At 40.1% G+C, this 20,827-nt stretch overlaps 1 protein-coding gene across 2 annotated transcripts; it reads left to right on the forward strand.

Moving 5' to 3' along the window:
- Positions 1-10,592: 10,592 nt before the first annotated feature.
- SRSF3 (serine and arginine rich splicing factor 3) lies at positions 10,593-18,448 on the forward strand. 2 transcript variants are annotated; one of them, XM_046005940.1, is made up of 6 exons: positions 10,593-10,738; positions 12,538-12,745; positions 13,900-14,034; positions 16,224-16,262; positions 16,489-16,575; positions 16,738-18,448. In XM_046005940.1, the coding sequence occupies exons 2-6, from the start codon at positions 12,540-12,542 to the stop codon at positions 16,763-16,765; spliced, it is 495 nt and encodes a 164-aa protein (XP_045861896.1). In that variant the 5' UTR covers positions 10,593-10,738; positions 12,538-12,539; the 3' UTR covers positions 16,766-18,448. The 2 variants fall into 2 exon arrangements, with proteins under 2 accessions (XP_045861896.1, XP_045861895.1); XM_046005939.1 differs by having other exon boundaries at positions 10,595-10,742.
- The last annotated feature ends 2,379 nt before the right edge of the window (positions 18,449-20,827 follow it).

The raw sequence follows: 20,827 nt of genomic DNA on the forward strand, positions 1-20,827 counted from the left end.
CAATTCCCAGTTTGCATTCTAACTGTGAATTTACTCATTCTGAATATTTCCTATCCATGGGATCATACATATGTGAACTTTTGTGCCTGGCTTCTTTCACTCAGCATGTTTTCAAGGCTCATATAACAGTACTTTATCCCTTCTTGTAGCTGAATCATATTTCATGGTATGTATATACCATGATTTGTTTATTCATTGATGGACATTGGGCTGTTCCTGCCTGTTGGCAATTGTGAATCCAGTGGCTGTGAGTATGTATGTGCCTGGACTTGTTTGAGGAACAGTCTTCAACTCTTTTGTGTCTATACCTAGAAGTGGGACTACTATGTCACAAGTCCATTCTATGTTCCACTTTGTGAAAAATGGCAAAACTTTTCCATAGCGACTGTACCATTTTACATTCCTACCAGCTATGTATGAGGTTCTGATTTCTCCACACCCTCCCCAGAATTTGTCATTTTCCTTTCAAAGATTATTATAGCCAACCAAACAGGTGGACATTTTATATCTCATTGTGATTTTGGTTTGCATTCTCCTAATAATTAATGAGGTTGAGCATCTTTTCAGGTGTTATTGGGCATTTTTTTAATTGAGTTATCTTTCTGTTGTTGATTTGTAAGAGTGCTCTATACTAGTTACAAGTATTAGACTCTTACCAGATATATGACTTCTTTTTTTTTTTTAAAGATTTTATTTATTTATTTGACAGAGAGAGATCACAAGTAGGCAGAGAGGCAGGCAGAGAGAGACAAGGAAGCAGGCTCCCTGCAGAGCAGAGAGCCCGATGCGGGGCTCGATCCCAGGACCCTGAGATCATGACCTGAGCCGAAGGCAGCGGCTTAATCCACTGAGCCACCCAGGCGCCCCTGACTTCTTTTTTTTATCGAATATGTGATTTGCAAAATATTTTCTTTCTTTTTTCTTTTAAAGATATTATGTACTTGCTTGAGGGAGAGAATGAGAGAGAGCATGAGCAGGGAGGAGAGGCAGAAGCAGGTTCCCAGCAAGCAGGGAGCCCAACACGGGGCTCAATCCCAGGACCCTGAGCCCTAAGCAGATGTTTCACTGACTGAGCCATCCGGGTGCCCCTAAAAAATATTTTCTTCTGCTCTGCAGACTCTTATTCTGTTTCAACTCCACTTGTTGCAATTCAGCTTGATATTAGACACCCAGAGTTAGTGTCAGAAACTAGAAGTTTAAGGGTACAATTCCTGACAAGACAACTTCCACTTCAGACACCAGCTTCAGCATCTGGAGGTCCCCAGGCCACCTGCACTCTTAAACATGTGGCTACAAATGACCCCCTAGGTTGGATAATTCACAAGAATGACTCATAGAATGCGAGAAACCATTTTTATGCAGTTCCATTTTTATTTTAAAGAATATAGGTCATGGGGTGCCTGGCTGGCTCAGTCGGTAGAGCATGTGACTCTTGATCTCAGGGTCCTGAGTTTTAATCCCCATATGGGGTATGGAGATTCCTTTAAAAAAAAAAAAAGAAAAGAAGGAAAGGAAAGGATATAGGTCAGGAAGAACCAAATAGAGAGATGTATAGGGGAAGTACTGGGAGCATCCCCAACACAGAGCTGGGCTCTCTCCTCATAGAATCAGAGTACATCACTCTTCATGCACATCAATATATTTACCAACCGGGAAGTTCCATTGAGCTTCAGCCTAGAGTTTGTTTGTTTTTTGTTTGTTTGTTTGTTTTTAAAGATTATTTATTTATTTATTTGACAGAGAGAGAGAGATCACAAGTAGGCAGAGAGGCAGGCAGAGAGAGAGGGGGAAGCAGGCTCCCTGGTGAGCAGAGAGCCCGATGTGGGGGCTCCATCCCAGCACCCTGAGATCATGACCTGAGCCAAAGGCAGAGGCTTAACCCACTGAGCCACCCAGACACCCTCAGCTTAGAGTTTTTAATGGGAGTTTGATTATATAGGTTTAACTGATTAAACCACTGGCTACATGATTGATTTCATCACCAGGCCCCACCCCCACCCCCCCTCTGCCCAGCTGTAGGACTGGTTGCTCAGGAAATTCCAAGGGTTTTAGAAGCTCAATGTCAGGAGACTGAGACACTGACCAGACAAATTCTTTATTACAGAGCAGCTGCCTTCAAACTTTTTAAATAATGCCTTTTAACACTCAAACATTTTTAATTTTGATGAAGTTCAATTTCACTGTTTTTTCTTTTGTTGCTAGTACTTCTGGTTTCATATCTAGGAATCCATTGCCAAATTCTAGGTTATGAAGATTTACCTTCATGTTTTCATATCAGAGTTTACGGTTTGGAATCTAATACTCAGGTCATTGGTGAATTTGCAGTTAATTCTCTTTTATATGGTATAAGGTAGGATTTCAACTTTTTTTTTTTTTGCTTGTGGACAAGTTGTCACGACATCTTTGGTTGAAGAGACTATTCTTTCCTCATTGAATAGTTTTTGGCCCTTGTTCAAAAATCAGTTGCCCACAGATGTATGGGTTTATTTCCAGACTCTTAATTCCATTCCATTGGTCTATATGTCTATCTTTGTGCTAATACTACAATCTGTTGAGTACTATAGCTTAGTACTATAGTAAGTTCTGGAGTTAGGAAGTGTGAGTACCCCAAATTTGTTCTTACTTTTTAATGTTTTTGTTTACTGGGGCCTCTTCTGAATTCATATGAATTTGAGGATTGATTTGTTCATTTCTGCAAAAAAAAGGCCTTTAGAATTTTGATAGGGATTACTTTGAATCTGTAGATTTCTTTGGGTAGGATTGCCATCTTAACAATATTAAGCCTTCCAATCCATGAACACCAGAGATCTTGCTTGTTAGAATTCTCAGTCTGCTGTGATAGACCTTTGTAAGTTTCAGAAAATTCAGAGTGTTAAATGTACAAATGTTGCTGGATATATTTAAAGGAATTAAATCAGTCAAGTGTATAAAGTTTGGTTAGGGAAATTCTGATTAATTTTTTATTCTATCAACTTTTTTTTTTTTTTAAGTAATCTCTACGCTCAACATGGGGCTTGAACTCACAACCTGAGATTAAAAGTTGCATGCTCTACTGACTGAGCCAGGCAGGCATCCCAAATTTCTGATTCTATTAAAGATTTATCTAAGGACAGTGGGAAATATTTATTTTATTATGAAACATTAGTTTTTAGAAAATAAAATAACGACGATTGGAAGTTTAGCTTAATGGTACAAAAAGAAATGGATTCAAGAATTTGAGACTGATTAATTTAATACTAATCAAAACACCAGAATTAGGGGTACCAGGGTTGCTCAGTCCGCTGGGCATCTGCCTTTGGCTCAGGTCATGACTGCAAGTCCCGGGATAGAGCCCTGTGTCTGGCTCCCTGCTCAGGGGGAATCTGCCTCTCCCTTTCCCTCTGCTCCTCCTCCTGCTCATGCTCTCTGTCTCTTGCACACAAATAAATAAAATCTTAAATAAACAAACAAACAAAACAAAACCAACCCCAGAATCAATCATTATTCCTTTCCAGGTACAAGAACCCTGTCCCGCTTTGAAAATAAAAAGTCCAGGGGAGCCTGGGTGGCTCAGTGGGTTAAGCCTCTGCCTTCTGCTCAGGTCATGATCTCAGGGTGCTGGGATTGAGCCCCACATGAGGCTCTCTGCTCGGCGGGGAGCCTGCTTCCCCCTCTCTCTCCCTGCCTACTTGTGATCTCTGTCTGTCAAATAAATAAAATATTAAAAGAAAAGAAAAGAAAAAGTCCATTTGTCACCTGGAACATTCCATGTGAAGGAGGAGAAAGTCTAGTGGGTACATACCTTTTCTTTTTTTTTTTTTTTGGTGCACATACTTCTAACATAGCATTATAGCAACAGCTCTCAGCCAATCTCAGAGAAATGTAAATACTCAATTAATTTGATTGACTGAATGAATGTGACTGATCGATCTTTTCAAAAACATTTTTTTAAGATTTATTTATTTGAGAGAGAGCATGAGAGAGAGAGGTCATGAGCATGGGGGAGGGGTAGAGGGAGAAGCAGACTCCCCGCTGAGCAAGGAGCCCAATGCAGGTCTTGATCCCCCGGATCATGACCTGAGCCAAAGGCAGACATTTAACCAATTGAGCCACCCAAGCACCGTCAAAATTTTTTTTTTATTTGAGTATAGTTGACACACAATGTTACATTAGTTTCAGGTATAGAATGTAGTGATTGGATAAGCTTATACATTATGCTATGTTCACCCCAAATGTAGCTACCATCTGCTACATATGTTATTACAATATCTTTGATTATATTCCATACACTGTGTTTTTTATTCCCATGATTTATTCATTCCATAATTGGAAACCTGTATCTCCCACTCCCCTTCAGCCATTTTGCCCATGTCCTTACCCACCTCCCTCTGGCAACCACCAAATACATTCTCTGTACTTACAGGTCTGATTTAAAAAAGCTTTTTGTTTGTTTATTCATTTGGGTTTTTATTTTTAATTCCACATATGAGTGAAATCATATGCTGTTTGACTTTCTCAGTCTTGACTTATTTCACTTAGCATAATACCCTCCAGTTCCATCCATGTTGTCAAAAATGGCACAAACTCATCCCTTTTTATGGCTGCATAATATTTGCCACTGATTCACCTTTCTTCTTTGAAAGCACTTAGTAGGCACTTGGTAAGTACTTGTTGATACATGTATAAATGAACATTTTACATATTAATTAAATTTCAAATTATTCCTTTGTGCTGCAGCCACATTGGATTTTTTTTTTTTTTTACTCTAACTTACTACAGGAGCTTTACACATTCTGTACCCTTTTCCAGAACATTCTCTCACTCCTTTCACAAATTTTGCCCTCTTGCTTTTGCTCAATCATAACTTCCTTTGGAAAGCCTTCTTGGGCCAATCTTTCCTATGATACATTCTTTTTTTTTTTCTTTAAGAGATTTTATTTATTTATTTACTTGAGAGAGACAGAAAGGAAACAAGAGGAGAAGTAGAGGGGAGAGAGAGAATCTCAAGCAGATTCCATGCTGACCACAGAGCCTGACTCGGGCCTCAGTCTCACAATCCTGAGATCATGACCTGAGCTGAAGTCAAGAGTTGGGCCCTTAACCAACTTAGCCACCCAGGGGGCCTTCCTATGATATAGTCTTAATGCACCATTTCCCTCTCCAGACCATTTTGCACATAAATAATTTCACAACTGCTTGTGTTGTTCTTCCTATAATTCCCCCTGTATTAGAATTTAGCCCCATGATGTCAGACGCCCGAGGCTCTGGTTGGCTTATTATTTTTTCCTCCAAATCCGTCTTGGCATTTGGAAAATAGAAGGTACCTAATAAATGCTTTTTGAAAGAATGAATGATTTTTAAATATGTAGTATGATCCCCAAACTATTTCAAGGAATCATATAAAAAAAAAAAGCATAGAAAAGTTAGCTATCAAAGCAATTAGGTTAAAAAAAGCTTAAAATGATATAATTTTCAGAAACACTATTTTTAAGTAATTGTCCAGGATAGAATGAGTTTTTAAGTGTTTATTAATCATAATTGTGTGTGGTTATTTTTCGTTTGTCCCTTGAGATCAACACCATCCAATAGAAATATAATGTGAACCAAACATGTAATTTTATTATTTTTTAAAATTTTTAAAAAGATTTAAAAAAAAAGATTTTATTTAGGGACACCTGGGTAGCTCAGTGGGTTAAGCACCTGCCTTTGGCTCAGGTCATGATCTCAGAGCCCTGGGATCGAGCCCTGCATCGGGCTCTCTGCTCAGTGGGGAGCCTGCTTCCCTTTCTCCCTCTGCCTGTCTCTCTGACTACTTGTGATCTCTTTCTGTCAAATAAATAAATAAATAAAATCTTTTTTAAAAAAGATAAAATCTTTTAAAAAAAAAGATTTTATTTATTTATTTATTTATTTGAGAGAAAGAGAGAGAGAGAGAGAGAGAGAGGGAGGGAGCACACAAGCAATGGGGAGGAGCAGAGGGGGAAGGAGAAGCAGACTCCCTGCTGAGTGGAGAGCCTGATGCAGGGATCTATCCTGATCACAACCTATCTATCAGATCAGGACATGACCCGAAGGCAGATGCCCAATTCACTGAGCTGCCCAATTCACTGAGCCACCCAGGCTCCTCTAAACATGTAATTTAAATGTGCTGGTAGGGGGTGCCTGGGTGGCTCAGTGGGTTAAGCCTCTGCCTTCAGCTCAGGTCATGGTCTCAGGGTCCTGGGATAGAGCCCCACATCGGACTCTCTGCTCTGCGGGGAGCCTGCTTCTGCCTCTTTCTCTGCCTGCCTCTCTGCCTACTTGTGATCTCTCTCTCTCTCTCTGTCAAATAAATAAATAATAAAAAATGCTTTAAAAAAATAAATAAATGTGCTGGTAGGCACAATTAAAAAGTATGAGGAAAGAGATGAAGTTAATTTTAATAATATCATTTATTTAACCCAATACATCAAAAAATTATCATTTTAATATACCATCAGTATAAAAATGAGATATTTTACATTCTTTCTTTATACACTAAGTGCATGTATTTTACATTTACAGCACATATAAATTGGGACTCAAATAGCTATGTGTGTCCAGTGGCTGCTGTATTGGACAACACAGTGCTGAACCAGTTTTCTGGTCTCTGACCTGCTCTGTGCCTGTGAGGCTGACCTCTAAGCTTGCATCACTCAGCTCTCTTGCCCTCAGGTTTCCTGATGGCTTTTGGGCAGTAGGAGTCACCATAAAAGAAGGGATATGGGAAGAGAGGTTAAGTCCAGTTATTCCACTTCCAAACATCCCTACTCTTCCCCCCTCCCCAAACTGGGCTGCTGCAGTTCCTCTACCTAAGACCAGAGTGGTCTCTATTCAGAGCCATAGCGTTTGGCTGCTTTTGGTAATCCTGCTCCATTTCTTGCTTCATTGGGTCTAAGAACTGCCACAGGGAGCAAACTCTTCCCAAGCGAGTTTCCTTAGTTAGCCCTGTAAACAATTACCTCTTCAGTTAACTCTTAGTTGAATGTGCCATCTGCTTCCTGCCAGTACAGTCATTGAACCAAGTAGTTAATCAACTATTGTCATGGCCCATGTTCTTACTAGATTTTCTTCTATACTTGAAGTCAATCACAATATTTAAAGTATTAATTTTTTTAAAAGATTTTATTTATTTATTTGAAAGAGAGAGACAGAGATAGCAATAGTGAGAGAGAACATGAGTGGGGAGGAGAGGGAGAAGCAGGCTCCCTGCTAAGCAAGGAGCCCAATGAGGGGTTTAATCCCAATGACCCAAGCTGGAGTCAGACACTTAACCGACTGAGACACCAAGGTGCCTCTAAAGTATTAATTCTTTTTTTTTTAAGATTTAATTTATTTATTTGACAGAGAGAGAGAGAGAGATCACAAGCAGGCAGAGCAGAGGCAGAGAGTGGGGGGGAAAGCAGGTTCCCTGCTGAGCAGAAAGCCCAATGCAGAGCTGGATCCCAGGACTCTGGGATCATGACCAGAGCTGAAGGCAGAGGTGTAACCCACTGAGCCATCCAGGCGCCCCTAAAGTATTAATTCTTATACATAGATATTTATGCCTGGCCATCAGTCATTTTTTTCCTTAAAAAGAAAAAAAGTGCTTAGGGAATTGGTAAGAGGTGAATTTGCGAATCAGAAGAAAACTCAGTGCCATGATTCTCAGCTTGAGGTACTGAGAAGTGTGTGCCAGAGTAATTTCTGTATTCAGAATCTTTTTTTTTAATTCTTTTAATCGGATTAATTAACATATAATGTTTATTGGTTTCAGAGGAAAGGTCTGTGAAGTATTTGGAATCTTTCTGTTTGCTAGTGTCAGGAAAATAAAAACTCAAGCGACTTAGGCAAATTGGGTGAGGTGTTAAGGAAGGTAAGTTAGGGAATTCCAGAAGTGGAACTGGGTTCAGGGCTTCTTAAACAAGAGTTCTAGGACTCTGTTCTCCATCTCTCAGCTCCCTCCCTTCCTTCAGATTGGATCCACTGCAGGCTGCCTTTTTCCTCATGGAAACAGGATGGCTGCCCAGGCTCAGGAGCCCACTAGTCAGAGGAAATGAGCACACCTCTGGTTGACCTAGCAGCAGGGCTAGAATTAGCAAATTAGCAGCTGACTGGTCTGATTGGATTGCTCATCCATTCCTGAACTAATTGGGGTGGGGGAGGAGTGCTAAGCACCGGAATAATTTAATTAACCCAACCGCCCCTGAATCAATACCATGGTCTACGATGAGAAAGGTAGTTCCCCAGAAGAAATCAAGAGATGTTTACTACAATATATGATCCCCATTCCCTGTCCCCACCAAGAAATACTGATATGGCCCTTTGAAGTTTCATGTGGTTTAAGAGTGGCTGGTGGTTGAATAAATTTAAAGTAACATTAAAATAATCTACAATTTAAATGGATAATTCACTTTGTATGCCGTTATCAGAAGATGGAAAGTGTGTGTGGTTGGCAGTAGGAGTTTCAAAATGTATTCTGGAATACAGCTGGAGGGATTAAGAGTGCTCCATTGAAAGATGCATGCTGGATGAGCATTACAACCATAAACCCAAAAAAACAGGAAAGATGGTAGGAAAGAATAGGATACTCTTTGAAAAGAGCATTTTTTGAATAGAGTTTGTCGGCTGATCTACATACATACTTTCTTTAGCTCATTAAATGGTTAAACAAATATGTTTAGGGGCACCTGGACGGCTCAGTTGGTTAAGCAGCTGCCTTAGGCTCAGGTCATGATCCCAGGGTCCTGGCATTGAGCCTCAAATCCGGCTCTCTGCTCAGCGGGGAGTCTGCTTCTCCCTCTTCCTCTGCTTGCTGCTTCCCCTGCTTGTGCTCTCTCTGTCAAATAATAAATAAAATCTTAAGTATCTATCTATCTAAAATACGTTTATGTGCTCTGTGCCAGATTTGTTTCTAGGCCCCAGGGATGCAGGAGTGACCACGACAGACAAAAGCTGAAGTTCCTGTGGGAAGAGACAACACATAACAACCCTGCAAGGCTGATATTATCCCATTTTACAGAAAAAAATAATTCTGAGACAGGTTAAGGGGTTCTTCTCAAGATACTTTAGTAGTAAGTAGAGGAACTTGGGTAGTTCAGATCCAGGAATGTCTGCCTTTAAAGCTTTTGCTTTGGCAGAAGAAAATAAAATTTAAAAGAAGGGAAAAGCTTACACAGAGGAGGAGATCAAATCAAGGCAATATAAATGAGCCAGAAGAGAAAAACATACAGAGAAGGAAAGAAAAGTGAGAAGAGAAAGAGAAAGGGTTTGCTAGCCGCCCCCCCCCCCCACCCCGCCCCAAACACCCCAGGTTAGGCCAGCACAAGTCCTGGCTCAAGAACTGTAGTTCCCATTCCCTCTCTTTCCCTGCAGTATCAAATTCCTATTTTACAGTGAGAAAACTAAGGCTCAGAGCCATTAAATTTCTGTATTTTCCCCCCACGACGCATAAATGTTTTAGAGCCACAATAGAAGGTAAGGTTTCAAAAGAAAATATCTGGAAGCAGTAAGTAAATGATGGCATATCCTTCACCTTGTGACTGAAAATACAAGGTACTGTTATTTTTCTTTTTCTGGGGAGATTTAAATTTTAGCAATAAGCCGGGCAGCACTGAAAGGGGATAGGAGAGTAGGTTTCAGGACACCAGACAAACTTCCCAGCGTGACTCACTGCTCCAGAGAGGGAGAGCTTAACCATTTTCCTAGCACGACTGAGGTATTTCTCTCCCAGTAGTTAACTATTCCTGTGGCTCTCTGTCTCTAGAGGGAAGTGGAAAACCGAGGAAGATGTGAGTGGTCTAAGGACCCGAGCCCCACCCTCAAGTCAACGTAGCAACCTAGCCTCTTTGAGGAGAAAGGCCGGAGGTGCCCTCCCTCGTATTCGTCTGGGGGCCTAGTATTGAAACTAATTCTTCTTCAGGAAGTTCCTTTTGCTGTTTATTTGCTAAAGGTGAGCGTCCAGATGGCCTGAGAGGTCTCATTGGCCTTTGAGTTTCTATTAAACATTCTGAGTCCCGGCTAATGACGCCACCCCTCTCTACCAAAAGCTTCGGTTTGGGTGAGAGGCTGGAAACCAGCCAGAGTCCGGCCGGCTTTCCAGGATCGGGCTTTTCCTATAGTGTGGGACGTGGGCGGGTACAGCTTGGTGTACAGCTCTGCTGGCAGCTTGGTCATACACAGCTCGGTGACCTTGGGAGAAACACTAAAGCACGTTTGTAAACGCGAGGGTCTTAATCCCAGTCTAACCGTTCTCGAGGATGAAGTAATTAACGAATTCGTCTACTATCTAAATCTTATTTGGAGCAAACAGCTCAATCGGTGTTTGGGAGCGACGACAGTAGTGTTATGAAACCCCAGCCTATCCGGAGAAGAGGGAAAGGCGACTGAGGTTAACTTGGAGAACGTCCACGCGTAAACACCCGAGGATGCCCCAGGGCCGAGACGACTGGAGCGAGGGGGCTTAGGTCTCCAGCGGTCCGAGCCGCACAGCCAGAGCGCGCTCCCAGCAACCGCGATTCTCGTTGCGTTTCTGGCCGTAACGTCACGGCCTTCTTCGCCTCTCATTGGACGAGCCCGTCCAATCATGTGACCTCAGCGTGGCGTATAAATAGGGGCGAGGAGAAGGCGGTGGTCCGCCATTTCGTGGACGCCGGGTCAGCGAGAGCAGCTGCTGGAGCCGGGAGGGGTGGGGAGCGGGAAGCGGGAAGACCCATCCGAGGGTGTGTTGATTTGAGCGTCAGCTTTGTAATCCAAGATCTCGGTAAGTGACCGGCGACTAAAGGAGTGCAGTGGGAAATGGCACTTAAGAGGACCGCGGAAGGACCAGGCCCAATGGCGGCGCCAGGTTGAGACAAAGAGACGCCGCCGCCATTTTGTGACGTTCGGCATGGGGCGGTGGCGGGGGCTTTTGGCCCATCAGAGAATGTACCTGGGGCTCGAAGTAGAGGTGTTTATAAACTTCTACGGGGGCGAAGGATAAATTGAGAAGCGGGATTACCCAAAAGTTAAGGCGAAGTCGGGGAGCCGCTAACCGAATTGTATTCCGTGCTGCGGCCTTTCAATTTATGGCGCCTTTTTCCTTCCCCCCCCCCCCCACGTTTTCTTTGGGAGTTACTCTGAAATTTTTTTTCTCCAGTTAGCAATCGAGATTGGACCTTTTGATCTATATTACGGGGTTTCTGTACTCACTGTATTTTTATCTAATTTTAATGTGATTATCTGTACCCTGTCACTTTTTTTTTTTTAACCGAAGGATCTTGCTTGAGTAGCCTTGTTCTCGTAGCAGTTTGCCGTTGATAGTTACTCTGAAACGGTTTACGGCTCAGTTCTTAAAAAACCAACCTCCAGCAATGATTTGGCTTCAGAACTCCAGGGTACAGGGTGGGGTCATGCAAATAGGATGTGTCTGGACTAGTTTTTTTTAGTTGGATAAGCCCAGAGTGAGAAGAGCGTGCTGTTTATGAGAAACCCTTAAGCTGGGTTATTGGGTTGGCTACTCTTTGGTAGTTGAAACCGGTCTACAGGTTGATTTTGATTCATTGTCGAGGTGACCTTTTTTGAAGATACATCAAATGCAAGACCCCAAAGGGCAGTAAATACGTGCTCTAAGAAATCCCCCCCAGGTGAAATTAACATAAATTTCATTTTAAAGTGCAATTCTGTACACTCCTAGTGCTCTGCGACCATCCTGTCTAGTTCCAAACCATTTTTTTGTTACCCCTGAGGAGTCCTGTACCTTATTAAGCGGCTGTTCCCCAGGTCCCCTGCCCTCTTCCCCAGCTGCTGGTAACTAGTAATCTGTCTCTGGGTTTATTTGTTGGATATCTCATCCATGTAGAATCCTACATGTGTACTTTTGTGTCTGGCATCTGTAATAGCATGTTGTCTGTATTCATGTTGGAAGCATTTATCAGTACTTCATTCTGAATAATCCATTGTGTGGATAATTTTGATTATCCGTTTATCGTTTGATTTTGGCTGTTGAGAATAGTGCTGTGATGCACATTTTTAAAAAATTTTTTAATTTTTTATAAACATGTATTATTAACCCCAGGGGTACAGGTCTGTGAATCGCCAGGTTTACACACTTCACAGCACTATGATGTATTTTTTTTTTTTTTTTTTTTTTAATAAAACCTAACACCAAACTGCTTGAGGAGTGATGCTGGTTAAGTTTTTGTTCAGGAGGGCACATTAGTACCATTTTTCAAGGGGTTCAGCCTTATTTACTGCTTTTTTTTTTTTTTTTTTTAAGATTTTATTTATTTATTCGACAGAGAGAGATCACAAGTAGGCAGAGAGGCAGGCAGGGGGAGAGGAGGAAGCAGGCTCCCTGCGGAGCAGAGAGCCTGATGCGGGGCTTGATCCCAGGACCCTGGGATCATGACCTGAGCCAAAGACAGAGGCTTAACCCACTGAGCCACCCAGGCGCCCCGAAATGGGTGTTTCGAGGGAAGTAGTTTGGTTTTTAGTATTTCAGCATTCTTTTTTAAGGATCTGTTGTCACTGTGTCAATTATTAAATAAATGATTAACGTTTGGGATATTCTTTTTGTTACAGAAATGCATCGTGATTCCTGTCCACTGGACTGTAAGGTTTATGTAGGTAATCTTGGAAACAATGGTAACAAGACTGAATTGGAACGAGCTTTTGGCTATTATGGACCACTCCGAAGTGTGTGGGTTGCTAGAAACCCTCCCGGCTTTGCTTTTGTTGAATTTGAAGATCCCCGAGATGCAGCCGATGCTGTCCGAGAACTAGATGGGAGGTAATTTAATGACTTAATTTATACTGATGATAAATATTAATATTTAAAATTTCTATGACGTGGCATTTAGCAGGCTTCTTGGCTCTCTGAAGTTAATGTTATTAGAGACTTCTATAAGTCTTTGCTACAGTGAAAAAGGACTGAACAGTTTTACTGGAGATACCCAGAAAGGTTCCTTTTATTCAGGTGGCCAGTGAAGAGAATTAAGTTCAGTGGGCCAGTTCTTGGTGGGTGGATTTTTGCATCCAAAATGTGATTAAAACATCATAATCTACATCTCAAAGTGTCACTTGTGGTGTCACCTTTGTTTCTGAAACAATTGGAAATCAGATACTCTTTTCAAATAAGAATGGCCACAGACTGACAGTTGTTGGATGATGGTTACATGGGGCTTATTATACCATCATCTTTTATGTGTTTTAGATATTTAGGAAGGGTAAAGTATGTAGCTATTTCCTTTTGTGTTTATGATGTCCTCTTACTGGCTGATAAGTAACACCTAAGTCTTAGAGGAAATGGGTGCTTTCCTTTCCCTCCTTCCTGGTCTTTGAGAACTATTGGATCTCATGAAACCAGGGGAAATGGTTAATACTTAAGATGCAAAAGTTAAGCGGTCTGAGTATTGACTGCAAAGCTGTATAAAAGGTCATTTATCCAAGCAGATTATAGAAACAGGTTTTTCCAGATCCCCGCCTCTTCATAATCACTGTCCAAATAAATAATGGTTTTTCTAAATAGATGTGGAATAACGAAGAGGTGGGGGATTACTTTCCTCAGCGGCAGTTTCTTAAGTGTTGGTTACTGAGTGACCATTGAGGGGTGGTGGTGACGTGAAATGGCCATAATACTTCACTTCACTGCTTTGCACGGAGATGGGATCTTGAAGTCCCAGCAGGATGTACAGATGAAATCCATGGGTTTCACACTTGAAATGTTAACAAATAAACAAAACCCCCATTTCCATGGAGTTGAACAAAGTACTAAAATATAAGAAAGTTTGTTTTCTTTATTAGAAAACTTATTTTGCTATTAAGGATTCTGTAGACATTGAGGTGTGTACTTTGCGAGAAGCTAAATAGGAGTACTTGCTTTTTGCTTTAATACACATCTTTTAGTCTGTTCAGCTCTTTTAAATGTAATGTTTCTTCCCTTAGAACATTATGTGGCTGCCGAGTAAGAGTGGAACTCTCGAATGGTGAAAAGAGAAGTCGAAATCGTGGCCCACCTCCGTCTTGGGGTCGTCGCCCTCGAGATGATTATCGGAGAAGAAGTCCTCCACCTCGCCGCAGGTACTTGAGAGCGTGTTTAGAGGTATTGGTGTAATGGAGTAGCTAATAGGAACAGGTATTTCTCTTAAGTTTGTTGGTGGGTTTTAAACTTTGAAGAATCAGAGGTTTTTATGAAACATTGGCTGGGTGTAGTTTGGGGTATGTGAGTTGTGCTGAGTGTTGGCTTTTGTCTTTAGGTCACTGTTCATGTTGGTAGTCAGTAACTTCTATCTTGGATCTATCTTCTAGTTCATCTTCTAGTTGCATCTTTCCAAGTCTTCCCTTATACTTCAATTTAGGCCTTTTTCCATTTCTTGACTCCATAATGACAAACATTACATTCAACTCTAGCTCTTCACAAAAATGTGTTTTCTACTGTTAGCACCGTTGTAGTATTTATCAACCAGGCAGCTGTTGTAATGTTACAACTGGTAAAGTAGAAATCATTCTGAAACTAACTTAAGTCACTGACCGATAAAGGGGGCTAAAAAAGTAATCCCAGTCATCTATTCTTCAAACCCAAATAGGAGAGATTTCAGTTTTTTTTATAATTGAAAATGGCATCATTCTTGGACCAGGCAGTATTGTCTGGATGCTAACTCCACATCTCCTCAAACCTCCAAAATAGTTTCTATAGGACTGAATTTACCTCTTACAGGTGAGTGAAGTCCTTCTAGGAGATAGGAGTTCAAAATCTTGCCCCTTTTGCTATTTTGAAAAACAAAACAACACACTGTTGCCCATCATAATAAAGAGTATTTGTTAGCTAAATAGATGGTTGTACTGATGGCTTGTTTTTCATTTTTTTTTTGTGCTTTTTGGTCCATCTATTAATAAAAATGAACCCCGTTACAGAGTCACCATCATGTCTCTTCTCACCACCCTCTGAGTCTGCATTAGCCAGTCAACTAGCCCTTTCAGCGTCATGTGACCAGCGCGCCCCATTCAGCTTGGCTGGTGTCGTTTCACATGACCCAGGCATGGCCAGTCGTCAGGTTGCACCGCCCTTTGGTTCCCGAGCATGCTGTTTTCTCTCAGCCTTCTCTCCAACCTTAACCAAATCGGCAGCAGCCACCTCGACCGCCCACACATTCCTGGCCAATCAGCTCAGCTGTTTATTTACCAAATGTCTTCACAACAACTACAGCAGCAGCCTTCGGCTAACAAAAAAGCAGGAAAAATCCACAACACCCCCTTCGCCAACCAACTAAATCCAACGCAACATCTGGCAAAACCTTTTCAGCAAATTCTTCCTGGCCGTCAGTCCGGCAGCCTCACCTCACCATTTCTAGCTTGTTGAAACCCAAAACTAGTAAGTTTTTCCTGCTTATACAGTTTACTGCTGGTTAAAATAAGGAGTAAGCGGCTTAAAGTAATTCTTTTTTCTGGATCAAAGGCTGGCTGTGCATAATTGAATGGTAACGTACATATATATTGCTTGAATAAAACTTTTAAGGGTGATAGGGAACTCATAATGTAACTAGACCTTCAAGTGAAACTTATTTGCATGTGTGAGATGCCAAACTAAAAATTTTAATAACTCTAACAGATTCAGCTTTCCTTTCTAGCAAAAATTTGTTGAATCCTATCACCTTTAAATGGTTTTACTAACAGTTTTCAAAATTTAAATTTTGGGGGTGAAGTGGGCCAAGCTTAAGGTAATTTTTATAAGCCTAAACACACTCTTTAAATGTGACGATCACAAAATGCAGTTCTAATGTAGCACTTAATGGCATCAGTATTTTACACCAGCGCGTTTTCACAAAATTACACTATCCACCTGGTACCTAAGTCTTGTCATGGACTTACAGGTTTGCATGGGTTCCAAATACTGGTTTATGGTACTGTTTTTGGAACTACTTGTGGGACTATATTTTGGTGTGGTGTTTGGGTAGTGGAGTTAGTTTGACATGAAGTTTTGCATTGGACAGATCTGCTGTGAAACATTCTTTGTTAAAGTGAATCCATGGTTGGAAACCTGCTTTTCACTTGAGCTTTTGGTTCCTTAATCCTTCTGTGCCTTTTTTTCTTTTCTGTTTTTTTTTCCTATTTTTTATTTTTTTAGTTTCATTTATTTATTTTTTTGGACGATGGGTGCCAGTTCTTCGGCACAATCACTGGGCCCAACAGTGAGATTGAAAAGTTGGGAAATGCCTCACGCCATAAATACTAATTGACAATTAGCCTAATTTTCCTGTTTCTGCTTTTAGATCTCCAAGACGGAGAAGCTTCTCCCGTAGCCGGAGCAGGTAAATAACTACCTTTTTTGGTTCTCAGAAATGACAGCATTCTGTTCTTAAACTGTTTTATAAATGACATGGCTAAGGGTAAAAAGACTGTAGTTTTAGTAACGAATCAAGTGGTCTATAGAGCCAGTATTGCAGGAATGAACCAACTTCTCGTTTTTGAAGACTTTTTACAGATGTTTGTTGTGTATAATTCTGAATGGTGCTGATTTTCTTTCTCTCATTTTAGGTCCCTTTCTAGAGATAGGAGGAGAGAGAGATCACTGTCTCGGGAGAGAAATCACAAGCCGTCCCGATCCTTTTCTAGGTCTCGTAGGTAAGATCTTTAATGATTTAGACTGTTCGTGAACAACTTAGTTTAAACAGGAATTGGTCATCTTAAGCTATTTTGATTTATTTTTAACTATTTTTCCATAAAAGCATTTGATGTAGTTGTGTTACTGAGAAATGTATGTAACTTTTGTTCTTGTTTTTTTAGCCGATCTAGATCAAATGAAAGGAAATAGAAGACCAGTTTGCAAGAGGAGTGGTGTACAGGAAATAACTTCATTTGACAGGAGTATGTACAGAAAATTCAAGTTTTGTTTGAGACTTCATAAGCTTGGTGCATTTTTAAGATGTTTTAGCTGTTCACATTTGTTTGTCTTTTGAAACAGTGACACATAAAGATGTAATTCTCTATGATTTGAATGGATCATACGAGGCATGTAATATCAAGAATTGTTACTTTACAATGTTCCCTTAAGCAAAATTGAATTTGCTTTGAAGTTTAGTCTTATATAGACTGATAATAAACCTCTTAATTCCTGCCCAGCTAAACATTGACATTCAATATGAGAACAAAACTGGCAAAAATTGAATGAAGTCTTTCCATAGCTGGGATAATAGTATGCAGCTGTGGTTAAATAAACAGTCTTTAAAAGCTGGTGTGAACACAAGCCAGCAGGTAAAAATTAAGCTGCACTGTTAAACTAGATTAGAGGTTAAAAAAAAAAAAAAAAAAAAAAAAAAAGAATCCAACTAGTCTTCGTACTGGGCAGGGTGTCCAGTTGGTATAGAATTGGAATTTTCAAGAAAGTTAGTTTACCTTTGTGTTAGGTCATAAGTTCCTTATGTGATTGCTGTATATGAGCACACAGCTCTTTGTAACATTCTCTATTTGGTAATTTGAAACTATTCAAGATACCAGTGTTCTGCCAGTTTAAGGGTACATTGTAGAGCTGAACTTTGAGTTACTGTGCAAGATTTTTTTTTCATGCTGTCATTTGTAATATGTTTGTGAGAATCCTTGGGATTAAAGTTTTGGTTACAAATTGTTGTTTAACCTGAAAGCCTGTTTTTCCTTGCAAAACTAAAATCTGTGAGCTTGGTATCAAGTCCAGGTATAACATTCCTATTGGAAGCCATACTTATATTTTCTTGTAAAGTGCTTTTGAATTAATAAAATATTAGCATAATTGTGTAATAGTCGAACCCACTATTACCATAGTTCTTGTCCCATGGAGATCAGTTGTTACACAAATCTTACAAGAAACACAGTTGAGGCTGAAGGGAACTTTTGGTTGTCACCCACGTGATTGTTCGTACTTAACCATTTTTTAGGAATAGGAGCTAGTTCAAAGACCATGATACTCTGTGACCAACATTTTTAAAGTATAGCAACATGGTACATTATAACCCAAAGTGACCCATTAAAAAGGGGTTTTATCATTAGCATGAGACCTTTGCAAAGCTTTAAAAACTGCTTCCATTTTATATAATTTGAGGTGTTGCATGGGAATTCTAAATTGATCCATCATGATGTAAAATTCACTATATGGTTCAAATGTAACAGTGCAGAATTGAATTGGAGGCATGCATAACCTTCCTCTTAGAAATCCAGAGGAGTTGTAATTTCAAATTTTTGTGCAATTAGATTAAATCACAATGCAACAGTCTTGTGGCTTAGTTTCCTTAAATGTGCTACTTAAAGGTAGTTTGGGATTATTGCTGTACTGACTTTAATATGAAAGATGAGTCATTGCATTGAGTCTATAAAGATTTTCTAAGATGTAGGTCCTAAACAATTGTTTCCAATGGTCCTTAACCTTTCATGCAGATCCCAACAAAGGAGGAGAGTCCTTGATATCATAAGGTAGAATTGTCAGATTGTGTATGAGAGCCGCTTTAGAGATTAGAGTAAATTTAAAGACTGTTGATGTATTGGGAGCTCTGGTTTTTTGGGCCTTTTGTCTTTCTGCATTTTTTCAAAGCCTAAAACTATCTGGGTTCAGAACAAGGAAAGATAGCTAAGAGGTTATGGAAGGAATATGGTATGTCAATAATCACACTGCTCTTATAAACGGACATTCATATGCATGTTTTTGGCAGTATACAACTTGCAGAGTTGTAAGTTGGGTTTTTGTAAAAAGGATAGTAGGTTATGGGTGCAGTGTGGCTTTATAAGTTGATCTCAGAGTGATCCTGACCCAACAGGCCAAATTGGCAATCACTTTAACCAGAAGCCCCCAGCACAGTTTTTATGGCTAAAAAAAAAAAAAGGGAAGGTGGTAGAAGCTGTTAAATCCCTGCACATTCAGCTTCTGGCTGTTAAAAGTTTTAGTTACTGTAATTTCTAAAATTGTAACTTTTTTCACTAGCCAGTTTTGTCCCGGCATCCTTTTAAGTACAATAATGAAATACTAGTGACAAAAATTGACCTCTAGTGTAATGACTACAGGTGTTTGCTAGAGGTCACTATTAATACTGAGTGGTGATTTAAGGAAACAAGCATTTATAGTTGGGTTTTATGCTTTTCCAGAATAATTATCTGGTTCTCACCTAATTGTGGGAGGTGAAGATAAATTAGCCAGAGTAATTTTAATTTTATCGGATGTAGATACCTTTTATCTACTGTTAAAATACTTTCACAGTTCTTTACCTAGTTGTGATCCATAGATGTCATTCCCTCCTTTTATTTTAGACTCACCCATATCAGATGGGAAGTCCTGGTTGCTTTTTTTTTTAGAGTGTTAATATGGTTCATGTTAGTATAGTGCTTTACCAGGAATGCTGTTGATCAGAGTTTTTCCAAAATACAGCCTTGATTCCAGGCCTGTTAGCCTTTTTTTTTTTTAAAGAGTAATCAAGCACTGTGGTTATTTGAAAGAGTTCTAGGTGATAAACATCCCTGATTAAATAAGATGACTGGTTTAGTGCTTTGTTTTAATTTGTTTTTATTTTTAGAGTCCTGAACATGATTTTTAGTTCTCAGATCTAGTTGGTGGTAATGTCTTCCAGTTGTTTATTTTTGTACTAGACTGTTGCCTTCTGTTTTTCTTTTCTTTCTTTCTTTTTTTTTTTTTTTTGAGAACATGATAGATTTTTATAATTAAAGTAGCTGAAGAAAAACTGGGTTGGAGTATATTTTTATCAAAACAATTTGATAGCATTGAATTCAATTTTCTATACCTACACAAATGCTTTTAAAGATTTCTCTGGAGTATGTCAAAAGAATTCAGCTGTATAGCAGACTTGCAAGATTCTGAGAAGAAATCATTGAAAATTTATCTCGATAAACCTAGGATAACTGCTTGATTTTCTTCTTTCCCTTTATTAGATAGATTGCAGAAATTTAGGATAACAGTATTTAGACTCCTTTAGTATTCCAGTTCTTTCTTGTTACAGAACACATGACAACAGCTGAAATGTTTCCCAGACTAACATGATCCACATGTATAATAATAATTAGCCCAATTAGTTTTTCTTCCGTTCTGTGACCTGTTACATATAAAACACTGTGTAGTACAGGTCTGTACTTGGTCTTGAGGAAGTGAAACTTTCTGGAAACATTGTTACTTCCTTGTCATTTGGAGAGGTCCTTATATGGAGAATATTTTACAATTTCCAGAGCCAAGTTGAGCTTTCCAGAAAAATTAGGTGACTTATTTAATCTCTAAACCAACACGGTTGAGAGTCAAGTGACCAGTACCCACGGATCCAGCTGGGTGGCCCAGATTTTACCCTGCTTTTCAAGTCCCATTCATTTGTAAATAGCACTTTTATTTCAGTGTGTACCTCATTAAGGTTTCATATGGGGAAAGTTAGCATCCTTTAAGGGTGGTGGTTTTTACTGACCTCCAAATCTGCAAGTCAAACCAAGGGGGAAAGTTGCTTAATGCTACTTTTTTGGGGGTGTTAACTGTTAGTATTGTTCATTTGGGAAAGGAAATGGAAATTACCATTATAAAAAACTAAGGATAGCTCAAAGTTCCTCCCTGAAAATGATTTCTTAGATTTTTTCCCCCGCCCCGCAAAGATTTTGAGAGCAAGCATGAGGGAAGGGAGCCTGAGCAAGAGGAGGGGCAGAGGTAGAAGCAGGCTACTCACTAAGCAGGAAGCCCCATGCAAGGACCCTGGGATCATGATCTGAGCTGATGCCAGACTCCCAACCAACCAAGCCACCCAGGCACAAATTTTTGAGAGAGTAGGAGGGAGGGACAGAGGAGGTTCTCTTCTGAGCAGGGAGCCCTATGCAGGACCTGAATTAGGGCAGATCCTTAACTGACTGAGCCATCCAGGCACCTGTA

The sequence above is a fragment of the Meles meles genome, chromosome 5 (assembly GCF_922984935.1).
Source record: "Meles meles chromosome 5, mMelMel3.1 paternal haplotype, whole genome shotgun sequence".
NCBI classification, from domain to species: Eukaryota; Metazoa; Chordata; class Mammalia; order Carnivora; family Mustelidae; genus Meles; species Meles meles.

Bases quoted from the DNA above. Each gene is read 5' to 3' on its own strand.
- SRSF3 (XM_046005940.1), top strand. From the start codon at position 12,540: ATGCATCGTGATTCCTGTCCACTGGACTGTAAGGTTTATGTAGGTAAT. The intron at 14,035-16,223 runs GTACTTGAGAGC...TTCTGCTTTTAG, and splicing joins AGTCCTCCACCTCGCCGCAG to ATCTCCAAGACGGAGAAGCT. The intron at 16,576-16,737 runs GTAAGATCTTTA...TTGTTTTTTTAG, and splicing joins TCCTTTTCTAGGTCTCGTAG to CCGATCTAGATCAAATGAAA.